This window comes from Perognathus longimembris, chromosome 1, assembly GCF_023159225.1.
Source record: "Perognathus longimembris pacificus isolate PPM17 chromosome 1, ASM2315922v1, whole genome shotgun sequence".
NCBI lineage: Eukaryota > Metazoa > Chordata > Mammalia > Rodentia > Heteromyidae > Perognathus > Perognathus longimembris.
The window spans coordinates 163015626-163029604 of NC_063161.1; the positions used below are offsets into that span (position 1 = coordinate 163015626).

The 13979-nt window shown below is 47.0% G+C and overlaps 1 protein-coding gene across 1 annotated transcript in view; it reads left to right on the plus strand.

Annotated features, from left to right (window-relative positions):
* The window catches only part of Cacna1b (calcium voltage-gated channel subunit alpha1 B), a 165556-nt gene that overhangs the window by 141181 nt on the left and 10396 nt on the right, over positions 1-13979 (plus strand). Inside the window, exons 38-40 of the mRNA XM_048347216.1 lie at positions 3676-3803; positions 9720-9816; positions 12611-12719. Coding sequence (XP_048203173.1) covers positions 3676-3803; positions 9720-9816; positions 12611-12719 — 334 coding nt within the window. The remainder of the gene's footprint in view (positions 1-3675; positions 3804-9719; positions 9817-12610; positions 12720-13979) is intronic.

Genomic DNA, 13979 nt, shown 5'->3' on the forward strand with positions numbered 1-13979 from the left:
AGCCTTTGAATTCTATAATATATATTATTAATATTATAATATATATTATTAATATCAAAACAATGGTCAACAACAAAAAAAAAAACCAGCCAAACTAATTAAGAAATGGGCAGGGCTGGGGATATGGCCTAGTGGCAAGAGTGCCTGCCTCGGATACACGAGGCCCTAGGTTCGATTCCCCAGCACCACATATACAGAAAACCGCCAGAAGCGGTGCTGTGGCTCAAGCGGCAGAGTGCTAGCCTTGAGCGGGAAGAAGCCAGGGACAGTGCTCAGGCCCTGAGTCCAAGGCCCAGGACTGGCAAAAAAAAAAAAAAGAAATGGGCAAAGGACTGTAACTATCCCCATCCTCAAAAAAACAAAAAAACAAAAACTAAGCATATGAAAAAGGTATTCAGCATCATTAGGGAAATGTAAATAAGATGGGAATGGTGACCTAGTGTTTAATGGGGGACACAGTTTCAGTTTGAGAAGATTGAATGAATTCTGGAGATTAGGGATGATGATTGGATACTAATGTGAATATGCTCATGGCCCCTGAGTTAAAATTGACATTAAAATTGGTTTAAACAGTACGTTTTTGTTATGTATATTTATCACGGTACAAAAAATAGGATAAAAAAAATTAATGCCCAAGCTGCTCCCCAAAATAGAAGACAAGGGAACATTTCCTAGCACATTCTTTGAAATCATCATTATCTTGATACCATGGCCACAGATGACAAATGAAGGCTGTAATACCCCTCATGAATACTGATGTGAATATCTCAACAAAAGACTAGCAAAACCAAATTTTAACATACCAGAAGGATTTTGTCTAGTAAACAACTGTCCACAAAGAAAAAGGATTGTGCCCAGTGACCAAATGGAATATATCCCAGGGATGCAAGGATGATTCAATATAAGAAGAATAAATCAACATAAAATACCACATTAGTGAAATGAGGGAGTAAAAGCACTTGCTCACTTGACTAGATGGAGAAAATGCATTTGACAGAACCTAGCATCATAATATATAACACATAGCAAACTACAAAAAGAAGGAAACTTCATCATCATGATAAAGGACTTTTATGAGGGGGAAAACCCATAGCTCACATGCTTAATGGCAAAAGACCAAAAGTTTTCCCTTACGGTCAGGAACAAGTCCAAGATGCTACTTTCCCCATAGCTGTTCAGTGTTAGGGTGGCAATTGTAGCCAGCACTATTAGGCAAGAACAAGAGATATAAGGCATTCAATTTGGAAAGGAAGAAGCAAAATAGTCTCTATTTTCAGAAAGCATTATTCTATATATAGAAAATCCCACAAAATACAGACACAAAAATTCTATTAGAACTAATTTCTTTTCATCCTAGCACTAGTGGCTGAATTATAGGCAGAATTTGCCTGTAATTGTAACTGTTCCTGAGGCCGAGATCTGAGGATTGTGGTCTGAAGCCAGTCTGGGTAGACAAATTCCAGAGAATCTTATTTCCAGTTAACCAGAAGAAAGCCAGAAGTAGAGGGGTAGGTGGCTCAAGATGTAGAGTGCCAGCCCTTACTGTATTAAGCTAAGCAAGGGCTTGAGGCCCTGAGTTCAAGCTCTGATACTGGCTGGGGAAAAACATTGATCATTTCTTTTGATCTTAGGACCTTGTGCTTCCTAGGCTAGCACTCTACCACTGGAGCCCTTTTGTAAAGTTAGTTTTCAGATAGGTTCTCATGTTTATGCCCTGGCTATCCTGGACAACAATCCTCCTATATGCATCTTCCACATATTTGGGGTGGCAAGTACATGCCAATGTACCCAACTTTTACTGGTTAAGATGTGAACTTCTTGTTTGGCCTGGCCTTGAACTATCATCCTCCCAATCTCCCCCCACCCCATGTAGCTAAGATTATAGTACCTAATAAATAAAAAGTTGAATCTTTAAAAACAATCAATAAAATTGACAGACTATTAGCTAAAGTGACCAAGAAAAGAAAAGAAGAGACTCAAATCAACAAAATTAGAGATGCCATTGAAACATTACAGCAAACATCCAAGAAACCCAAAAGATTGTGGAGGACTACTTCCAAAATCTATACTCAAATAAGAAGGAAAATCTAGTAGAAATGGATAAATTCCTAGAGACATACAAATTGCATAGGCCAAACCAAGAAGATATAAACCGTTTAAACAGGCCCATAATACTCAAATGAGTCTCCCAATAAGGAAAAGCCCAGGTTCCAATGGATTCACAGCTGACTTCTGTAAGACTTTTAAAATTGAATTAACACCATATTCTTTAAATTTTTCCGTGAAATAGAAAAACAGAAGGATCAATTCCAAACTCATTCTATGAAGCCAGCACCAAACTCACCTCAAAACCAGGCAGGAATCCAATGAAAAAGAACTACAGACCAATTTCTTTGATGAACATACACATAAAACTCTTTAATAATCTACCAGATAGCAGAATGCAACAACTCATCCAAAAAAATCATACATTATGATCAAGTAGGTTTTATTCCAGAGATGCAAGTCTAGTTTTACAAACGTAAATCAACAAATGTAATACATCACATCAACAGAGCCAAAGACAAGAATTGCATGATCATCTCAACAGATGCAGAAAAAGCCTTCAACAAAACCCACCATCCATTCACATTAAGAGCTGTAGAGAAGGTAGGAACAGAAGGAACATAGCTCAAAATAACAAAGGGTATATGTATGACTGACCAATGGCCAACCTTATACTGAATGGTGAAAAATTAAAACCATTTCCCCTAAAATCAGGAACAAGGTAAGGATATCCACTATAAGACAAGAAAAAGACAGGGAAAGAAGTCAAACTAGGGCTGGGAATATGGCCTAGTGGTAGAGTGTTTGCCTCGTATACATGAAGCCCTGGGTTCCATCCCCCAGCACCACATATATAGAAAACGGCCAGACGTGGCGCTGTGGCTCAAGTGGCAGAGTGCTAGCCTTGAGCAAAAAGAATCCAGGGACAGTGCTCAGGCCCTGAGTCCAAGGCCCAAGACTGGCCAAAAAAATAAAAAAAAAGTCAAACTATCCCTTTTTGCAGATGACATAATCTTATACCTAAAGGACCCAAAAGATTCCATCCCAAGATCCAAGAACTGATCAATAACTCTGGCAAAGTAGGAGGATACAAAATTAACCCACAAAAATAAGTATCCTTTCCGTATGCCAACAACCCTGTTACTGAATTGTACATTCTGAAATGTGTCATGTGAATTTCAGCTTATAGAAAAATAGAACTCAAGCTATTGGCTGGCAGTAGCTAAAGTTTTTACTCCAAAGCCACTGTTCTCATGATAGGCCAGCCCAAGGAGGTAGATGATGGTTGTCACAAAGCTAGGGCAAGATTAACCTGCATGTCAGGATATGTTGTAGTCAAGAGTTTGGGGGACTGAACTAGGAAAGAGTGGTAAAAATAGCAGAGGCTTCAGAGAACTAAATGTTGGGACTACATATGGTGGGTCAAGAACCTAGAGGATGAGGAGGCCCTGGAATCTCCAGTGTAGAAGAGGTCCACAGGAGGAACAGGTATGGTCCAGTGCTGTCCCAAGCAGAGTGTGACCTCTGCTGTCCAGATAGCTCCACACAAAAACTCTTTTTGATATTGAAGGTAGGGCAAAAGGACAGGCTGAGTTCTCTGTGTCACCTGTTCTTCTTCCTGTCCTGCAGATGTTGAACCTCTTTGTGGCTGTGATCATGGACAATTTTGAGTACCTCACGCGGGACTCTTCCATCCTAGGGCCTCATCACCTGGACGAATTCATTCGGGTCTGGGCTGAGTACGACCCAGCTGCGTGGTGAGTGAGCCCTCAGGATATGGTACTTAGAGAGGTTCTTTCCCATGACATTCAGGGCAGGGCTGGGTGGGCTTTGACAAGTTTCACGTGAACATTCCCTTCAGGCTTTGGTCTGGAATCCAAGAATCTCCCCTATTCTCTGTTGGATGGTGCTGACCCTTATTTCCCTTCACGTGGTACTTTCCTTTTTGGTCCCTGTGCCTTGATGCAGCTCTAAGACAGATACATGGTCTTTGAGACTCTCTGTGGCCCTCAGAATGGTGCCTGTGCCTCAGGGCCAGGAGGATTTCCAGGGTCTGTAAGGCTAGTACATGCAGTGTCCTACCTTTTTTGAGGCCTGTCCTGTGAGGGATATAGAGGCTGGGTAAGGCAGTGTGTGGAGACACCATGGCTACATGTTACACTTGTGGGGCTTTAAGAAGAAACATTCCTTGTGGAGCTCATGGATCTTCCTTCTCTGAAAGAAGCCATCAGGGACAGGAGTCAATATGTGCATCTGTTGCCAGCCCTGGCTGTATACTGTGGGCACTCTATAAGCTCTTATGGAAACCAGAGGAGCTAGAAGATCCTAATGTGTTAAAGACCTATTAATTAAGATGGGAAAGAGTTACTATGTAACATAAGTAAGATGATTCCTTTCCACAGAGTGATTTGGGTTCAGAAGGTGAAGTTTTTTAGACCATGCCCAGACTACAAGTGCTCTGCATCCCCAAGGGGTGAGCTTACATCCCAGAAGGCAGGCAAGCAGAGCAGCAGGGGCTTTCCACCCTCCACCTGTTCATACTTCATCACTTCATCCACTGCACATTCAGCTGATCATTCACTCATCCATTCTCTTATGCATTCCTTTATGTTCTTCATTCACTTATTTATTCATTATTTCATTCATTTGTTCACTGTTCACTTGCTCGGTCACTGATTCACTCAATCAATAGTTACTGAGGACTGCTCCCTGCAAGCTGAATGCAGGAAATGGAGGTGCTGAGGGACCTGGCTGCTAGGTAAGACATGGACATGTTTATCCCTCACCACAGGTGCTTTGAAACTGTGTTGTGAATGAGCACTTGTCACTGGATGTCCACTTCCCCTCCCCTAGTTGGGTGAGGAGATTTTTCAGGTGGTACAGCTCTCAGCCTACCTGTGTCTCTTTGGCATAACTCTGCCCCCCAACATTTTGTTGTGGGAGACCCTAAAGAATGTGGCCAGAAACCTGAATATCAGGTTTCTGGTGGAGAGCCTGAGAGTGTGGGCATTCCCCTGGTGGAGAGCCTGAGAGTGTGGTCAGGCCCCTGGTGGGGAGCCTGAGTGTTTGGGTCAGGCTCCTGTCACTATCTCTGTTGGACTGTGAGTCACTCTCCTTCAGCCACCCTGGAGTATTTTCTCCATCATAGTGAGGAAGATGTTTTAGCCTGGGCAAGTCCCACTGCAGGCTTGTCCAAGGGGGGGGGGAGAGAGAGAGAGAGAGAGAGAGAGAGAGAGAGAGAGAGAGAGAGAGAGAGAGAGAGAGAGAGAGAGAGAGGGGAGAGAGCTTTTCTGCACGAAGCTTATACTCTACCACTTGAGCCACAGATCCACTTCTGGCTTTTGTTTGTTTGTTTGGTGGTTAATTAGATATGGACTTTCCTGCCTCTGCTGGCTTTGAACAGCTATCCTCAGATCTCAGCCTCCTGAGTAGCCAACATCTCCTGGCTTGCATTTTATGTTTTAATTATAAATGCAGTTCCCCTGCCCCCCCCCCCCAGTACAGAAGAAACAGCAGTTATTTATGTTTTCTAGTATATGTGACCATTTTCTTATGGCTCTTGAAAGTGCTGTTATGTCTGTTGCATACCCATCTTTGGCTTGAAATACCCAAGACTCTAACAGAAGACATAGGGTCAATGATATTGCATCTGTGTGTGTGGTTAAGAAGAACAGGCAGAGGTGGAATATACTCCACCTGAGGCATGATTCGGGAGCATTCTGTGAGAGTTGTCCTGATACTGAGGCACAATTTGGAAGCATTCTGAGAGTCATCCTGATGATGTGGGCTGAGCAGTTGCTGCTGTTTCAGGAACATTTCTCCAAGTGGAGCATATATTGTAGAAACAGATACTTTATAGGACATGGTTTGTTCTAATGGCCAGTAGGAGGAAGCAACATTCTCTTGGGTTCTTTATGCATTGTATATCTATGTCTTACTGTCATCAGCAAGAACAGAAATAGCACATACAGTAGTGTACAAGTGACTTGGGCCAACTGTAGCTTTCTGTGTAGTGAGTTCTAAGACTGTTTTCTAATTCCAGGGTTTAGAATCTATGGACCCTGAAAGGCACAGGATATCAGGATATAGAAAAAGTACTTGTTGAGTACGCTGAAGAACAGAAGCCTTGCCTTAGAGGTAGCACATGCCAGAGGACACAAAAGACTAATGAGGTAGAAATGCTGATGTACCTGTGAGCATCAGCTGTACGATTCTGTTCCTGTGAGCTGTGAGGTTGAAGCTAGTTCCCCTTAGGAGACAGAAGGCCTGGCAGTACAGGTGTGCACTTTGTGTCTAGGTCACATGTCCTGGGTGAAGTAGACACCACCTCAAGTCTGATAGTAGTTTGCATGAAGATACAGCTCTCTAGTCTATTCACCAGGTGACTTGAACATCTCATTCAGGAAAAGTTTGAAACCATAAAAAAATCGACAAACTTCCCAACGTTTATATATATATGTGTGTATGAGCATATGTGCACACACACAGACATGAGTGTGTATGCATGGGTATATCTGTGTGCTGAGAGTCTGTGTATATACTCTGCATGAGTACATGCTATATGTGCATATGTCAGTGGGGACACATTCTACATGCATGTGTACTACACACATGAACATTTTTATCCAAGTTACCATGTGTGTACACACTTATGTATATGAGAGAACTGCCTGTTTATGCACATATACATATGTGTGCACATGTGAGATCCATGCATGTTTTTATACACATGCCAATGTGTGTACATGTCACATGTGCATTGGGTGTGCGTGTGCAAGTCCACATGTACTGTGGCAAACTGGGAAGATAGGAATCTGTGGATGGTTGGAAACCTTTCCCCAACCGTCCTTTTGTTGTTGTCACAACACTTTGTATGTAGAGTGTATGTAGAGACTTAAAAGGAGAATCACAATCATATCTCTTGGAACAATCTGTCTACTCATTTTTATCTTCATCCATCTGTCTCATAAACATTTCCTGAGCAGCTGCTGTGTGCTGGGGCCATGGTCCAAAGGTGAAGCAGGCACAGACACTCTGGGCACTTGCTGTGAAAAGGGATGGCAGAGTGGCTGTAGCTTGATGTCAGGGCATTTCTGAAGGACAGACTGCTAAATATCTGGCATACACTCAAGGAAGCAAGATGGGGCGAGTTGCTAAAGAATGCTGGGAATAGGTACCGAAGTGAGGGGAAGGCCAGGCTGGTTGTGTTAGGCTGGAGTGGGTATCTGAAAGAAGGCTGGGAGAGATTGGGAAAGGCCTTGAAATTTGGGTTAAACACATAGCTTCGATTTTCTTTGACAGTAGGAGGGCTTTTGAATCAGAGAGTTATGGTAGCCCGCCCATGATTTTCTTCTGGTGTCGTTTAGTGGATTTGTTGGGCAGAGCAATAATGAGGTTCAAGGGCTTCATGTGCCCAGCCCCTTCAGGAAGGTCTCCAGGGTTCAACAATGTTAGCAAGTATAGTGAGTAAATTTAACATGATTTGGGTCTGATTGGAATGAGGAGGGAGCAGCATCAGAGAGAGAAGAATCAGAAGTGCCCCCAAGGGTACCTGCCCTGAGAGGAGTGTGTTCTTAGCTAAAAGCAACAGGTTCTAGCGTGGGAATCTTCTATGTCTAGGGAGAAAAGGACAGTCAGGAGGCACATAATGCACATGAATGTATACCTCTGAGGTGTTGTCATGGGGAAATGAATGGGCTATGTTAAGGTATAAAGAAGTCAGAGTTGGAGGGAGAATCATGGAGAGAGGTTTCTGGCATTGAAGGAGTGAAAGAGGCTGACAGAGTCAGTGTAGGTCAGCCTAGGTATATCATCTGACCAGTGAAGACACAGCACAGAACGGTTGCTCAGTGTGGTACCCATGGCTGCAGATGTGTGTTCTGTGTGGAACTTACAGGTGTTCTGTACAGAATGTCATCTGTCTACCTTGGGGCTGCCATGCTTTCTGGGAAGCACCAGATCCCTGTCCCCAGCAGAGAGCAACCTTTGTAGCTGTACCCCTCACCTCCAACACCACAGCTGCTCAAGGCACATCTTCCCATTGCAGGCTGGGCAGGGGGTGGGATGGGCTCCACCGTGCCTTGTTGCCATAACCTGTAACATTTCCTTTCCAGTTGCCGGATTCATTATAAGGATATGTACAGTTTGTTGCGTTGTATTGCGCCACCCGTTGGCTTAGGGAAGAACTGCCCTCGTAGGTTGGCCTACAAGGTTTGCAACTTCAGAGCCTCCATCTGACATACTTCCTTGCCCGAATCGCAAACACAGCACACACTCCCTGCCTGGTTTGGGAATGACAACACCTCACCTCTCCTCTGCCCTGCCATGTCCCGCATTCTGGCCTCCTGGATGCTTTGGTTCCCTGTCTAATCTCCCTGGACCCTTGTAGCTGGCTGGGGGCAGGCAGCCTTTGGGACAGTGCACAGGGAGCTTTCTGGCCCGGCTGTATCAGCCAGCACCAGTTGACTGGGTGGGTGCTGGAGGCCAGGTCCAGCCTGCACCAAGGGAACAGTTGCTGTACCCAGCTCTCCTGCAGGCTCTGTGGGTGGGCTAAAGTCAGCAGGTCAGAGATGGAGGGCCTGGAGGAGGGGCATAGGTGCACAAGTAAACCAGGAGTGGCTGCCCCTCTGGGTCAGAGAAGGTTTCTGAGTCCCTGGGAGAGGAGAGAATAGAGGAAGAGTGGACTAAGAAAAGAGGAGCCCCTGCTTCATCTCTGGATTGAACTGCTCAACCCAGCAGAGGAGCCCCTCCCTGGTCTGGAACTATGTGCTGAGGGCACAGTCTGGGCAGGTCGGCCTGCCAGGGAAAGGCTGGCCCTAAACCTGTTATGTCTCTGAGACCCAAGCCCACAGGCAGGTGCACTGGGGTAGTGCAGCCACTCTGCTTGAGGAAGGAAAACTCACTGGGCCCAGTGACTTTCCCACAGGAGGCATTTCCCACCTGTTGGGCCTCAACTGGTCCTATCAGAGGCACAAGAGTGGCACCAGGCCATACCCACCCAGCTCCTCCCCTCCCTGCAGTCTCCCTCCCATCCAGCCCTGACCCCAGCAGCAGCCCTGCCCTGGGTTGGCCTCGGGCGTCTCTGGGCTTGGAGCAGGACTTGCCCTATGGTCAAGTTCAGCTCTACAGCCTCTGGGCTCCCTCTCCAGTTTTCTAGTCTGTTGTACGTTTTTCTCCACTTTAGCCTTTGCCTTACTTGGAAGCAAATCTGACCATTAAGACAGCTGATGCTGCTGCCTTGGTTCTCAGCCGTAGCCCCATCTCCACATAACTTGGCCAGAGCTTCCTGCATGGTGGAACCATTCTGTTGTGATTTGGCTTTATCTGTGGTTCTAAAAGAGTAAAAACAGTAAAAAATATAACCCAAAGCCGCCTCGATGCAGCCCTTCCTCACCCCTCCATGTTCATTAGCTCAGACGTCACCCCTGCCCGCTGTCCTGCGTAGGGCTGGAGTGAGGAGGTGAGGCTGGGGGTGGGGGCAAGCAGGGATCAAGTCAAGCAGAGAGTCCCTCATCTTACCAATTTCAATTTTGGGCATTTAACCGACACTTTGGTTAACTGGATCTGTTTTCTTGTCTGCTTCCTCCCCTGCCCGCTCCCTGCTCTGCCCCTCCTGCCGTGGGCCTCTCCTGTGGACCACCCCTCTGTGCCTGGCCTCTGGGACGGGCTTCCAGTGGGCGCATCAGTTACAATGACATGTTTGAGATGCTGAAACACATGTCTCCACCTCTGGGGCTGGGGAAGAAATGCCCGGCTCGAGTTGCATACAAGGTAGACCCTGTCCCTGCACTGCCCCTGCTCCCCATCCAGGAGCTGTCTGCAGTCTGCAATGCCCTCCTGGGCCATACAGAGCTCACAGGGTGCTTGTGGGCTCTCAGCTGCTTGTGCAGGGCTTGTCCAGCTGTCTGTCTGTACCTGGCTGCCTGGCTGCTGCTGTCTTCTCCACCCCGCCTCCTGCTCCCATCCCAGGCAGAGGGATATGTCTGCTCTGGGCCCTGGTGCCCTGTCTACTGTCCCCCACTGCTGATGCTCCTCAGAGGCTCAGGAAGATGGAGCTAGAGCATGCCCCACCCCTTTGCCCTTTCTCCTTCTTTCTTCCTAGGAATGAGGGGACAGAACCAGGTGGTTTATTTATTTATTTATTTGACAGATGTTATTTTATTCTGGGCTCAAGGTTATCCTGCTTCTGTAACCCTTAGGCCATGGTGTGGGTTAGAGTTTCAGGTCCTCGGGGCCTGGCCCTGTTGGGAGGCCTGAAGGCCCTCTGTGCTGCTCATCTCCCTCTCTTCCCCAAGCTCAGGCAGCATAGAGGAGCTTGGAGTAGCTGTAGTCTCTTAAGGACTTCCTGCTCCATTGTGGGAAGGAGACATTTGTGATGAGAAAGAAGAGTTATCAGGGAGACACTTGCTGCCACTTCTGGGGTTTCAGAGGTACCTTCAGGAGGGGAACTAGGAGTTACAAGTGGCTGAGCTTTAAGGAAGTAGGTAAACTTAGGAACACCTCCCGGCTTCCCTGCTGGAGGCTGGGCAGGTTGCATGCAAGCCTGCTCCCCTGAAGTACCACCTGCAGTCCGTCTGTCCATTCCAGCCACCCCCTTCTGCCCCCACCCTGTGCACCTTGGCCTCTCCTGGTCTCTACTGCTCTCCAGAAAACAGGGCCAACTGTATATGCCTTTGCTGAAGAGCGCTTTCTTCCAGAACCTCCTCTGGTTTACTGTGTGCCCTCTGCCCATACTGTCTTTCTCTGTGCCCCCTTCTAGGTCTTCATGCTGCTGGTTCAGTGTAGTCTTTGGGAGCAGAGAAGCTCTCCCAGCCACACAGAGATGCCACTGGGGTTTTCCTGCCCTTCCCTGACCCTGACTTGCATGTGTGTTATGCCTGCTGAAGGCCCCGCATGCAAGGCTGTGGCCATGTCCCCTGGAGGGAGAGCTCTGTCCACGTGATACCTAGGCCATGCACGCAGGGCAGTAAGGCCCTTCCCATGCTGGCTGGCTGACCCTGAGGTGCTGGATATGACAAGATCAAGAGAGGATTCAGGTTGGGGTCTGGTTGGACTGGGGAGCTGAGGAAGGTCTAGGAGATGTCCGGGGGCTGTTTTCCTTGGCTTTGCTACTCTGCTTTGATAAGGTTCCTAGCCCTTTAGGGCCTGGGCAGCACAGGTAAGAGGTTGGTAAGTGCAGCCTCAAGTGCCCTGGATGGAGCTCCCCTCCTAGAAGACATGTGCTTGATCCTCTGTCACTCCCATCCCTACTCCCTTCCCTGGGAGAGGAGTTCCTGGGCCTTTCACACTGCCACTGGTGCTGGTCCGCAGAGAGGTCATGCTCTGGAAAGCAGGTCTTTCCTGAGGTGCAGCACATGTGATGTGCAAGGTCCTGGCCCTGTGACTGGGTGTGCCTAGTGGGACTTTGCCAGCATTCAGAGGACAAAGTCTGGCTCCTATTCTCAGCATTCCTGCACTTTTCCTTCCCCCAGGCCTATGTCACCCTGAAGACACAGGATTTGTGTGTGGCCCTCTCTAGACAAATGGCCCAGGGCATCCTGCCCAGGATGCCAGGTCCAAGAAAGAACACCCTTCTCTGGCTCTAGCTCTCATCTTGTGCAGAAGGCAGAGAGTTATAGTGCTCCTAGGGCTTCATTTGGCCAGCCAAGTGCTCCTAGATGCATCTGAGACCTTTTTCCTCCTCAAAGCCTCATAATTTCTCAGACCCTGGGCTTCTGGGAATCTGCTGGCTCTTCCTGGAATGCATGGTGCAGATATACAACTGTTTCCAGTTGTTCTGCCCTCCAAAACTGAAGAGGAAAAACTGGCCACTGGATGGAAGATGGTAGCAGTGTGCTCTTCACCAGCCCCCATGCTGCTCCTGTTGGAGCTGGAGGCCTGGTCCTTCCTACTGGAAGAATGAAAGGAGCTTGTCTTTAATGCTTTCCTTACTGCCTTAGGCTGTATGGTTTCCACCTTCAAGGGGCATGAGCATGTCTTCCCAGCCCTCTGGCTGGTAGGCAGGTGTGTATGTGTGAAAGAAAAATGGAACCTCATAGGGCCTGAATTATGCTACATTGTCTCTCTTGAAGGATCTTCCCCTGGGGCCGGAACTCAGAGAGGTATTTTTGACCACCATCCCTTGTCTAGATCATCCATCTGCAGGTAGAGGATGCTAGGCCATCAGAGTTACAGGATGGGTCCCTCCCTCTTCTCTGTGGAATAACTTATAAATCTCTACCTTGGACTCTCCCTCCTTAGGGAAGGCCACACGCCTTTATTTTGTCCACAGTTACTGACTAAGCAGAGGTCCCCCTGGCTGTTCCTGTTCTTCAGAGGGACCCAGGCTACTGGCCTGGACAGGCCTTTACCTGTTTTTCTATTCTTCTGCAGCCAGGAGAATCCTCAGCTCAGATGAGGTGGGATTAGGGGAGAGTGAATGCTGGCAAAACTCCTGTCTACCCAGCCTCGCTTGGCCCTGGCACTCACAAGGACTACCCTCAGGAGGCCCAGCCCAGTCACTGCAGTCCTGGGGTGGGGGGAGACCTAGTGTACATGGCCCTGATCTCCTCCTGCTTGTCCCCAGCGCCTGGTCCGCATGAACATGCCCATCTCCAATGAGGACATGACGGTGCACTTCACTTCCACGCTGATGGCCCTCATTCGGACTGCCCTGGAGATCAAACTGGCCCCAGGTGAGGGAGGGGTTTTGGGGGAGGGAGGAATTAATGTCACTCCATAGTGAGCGCAAGGCCAATCTTGCACACATAGCAAGGCCTTGTTTCCAGATAAAACAATGGGAAACAAAACCAAGAGCAGACACAGGCCAATGTGCTTCAAGGAGGGTGAGGGGGCCTGGCTTTATGTGGAGGGACAGTTGTACCAAGTGCCTGCTCTGACAGCTGTTGGCTTTAGCTCTGATAACCATCAACATTCTGATGACTCCATCTTTAGTGAAGAAACTGAAGCCCAATAAAATCGAATCACTCCACCCAGGTTACTCAGAACTAGTTGGTGGAAGAGCCAGAATCTGTTCACCATGATCCCCCCTTATAGGCCATGTATACCTTTTGTTTCCACTGCCTTCTCCTACCCAGAGAAAGTTGGAGCCACCAGAGAGCCCCTGAGTCCCAGCATACTCCCCTTCTCTGTCCCCTGAAGGTTGACCACTGGTCCTATTGTGAAGAATGGGGTCTGTTCCCTTTTGCATGCCCAGACCAATTCTCACCATCTCCCCAGGATGTTACTTGCAACTCCATCCTTTTGCTTGCCCTGTTGATTTTCCCCTCTACTGGGTTACTTGTATCAATATGTGAATGCATTACTATTTTTCCTTTCTTAAAAATTGTACACCAGTGAGTCCAGCAACTTAGAAGAAATGGAAGAATTTCTTAAGGAATTCTTAAAAATAGATATCACAATATCCCTCTATATATTAGATAAACTAATTCTGAACAGCCTTCTAGAAAGAAAATTCCAATTGTAGATGGATGGAAGCCTACAAAACATTTAGTATAGTCAGAATATTTCCCAACCTACTTTAAATGAGTTTTACTCTTATACAAAAAACCAAAGATCTGAAAGAAAAACAACAACAACAAAACTTCAAGGCTGGGTGATGGTGGTTTATGCCTGTAATCCTAGCTATTCAGGAGGCTGAGAACTGAGGGTCACAGTTCAAAGACAGCCTGAGCAGGGAAGTCTGTGATACTCTTACTTCCAATAAATTGCCAAAAAAGCCAGAAGTGGAGTTGTGGCTCAAGTGATAGAACAGTAGCTTTTAGCAAAAGAAACTGAGAATGAAAGAAGGAAAGAAAAAAAAGAAAGAACCATGGAAAAGAAGAAAGGAAGGAAGGAAAAGAAGAAAGAAATCAGACTAATCAGCCTCATGAACATAGACACAAAAATCGTCAACATAGTTTTAAGAAGCTGAATCTAGCAATACATAAAAGAAG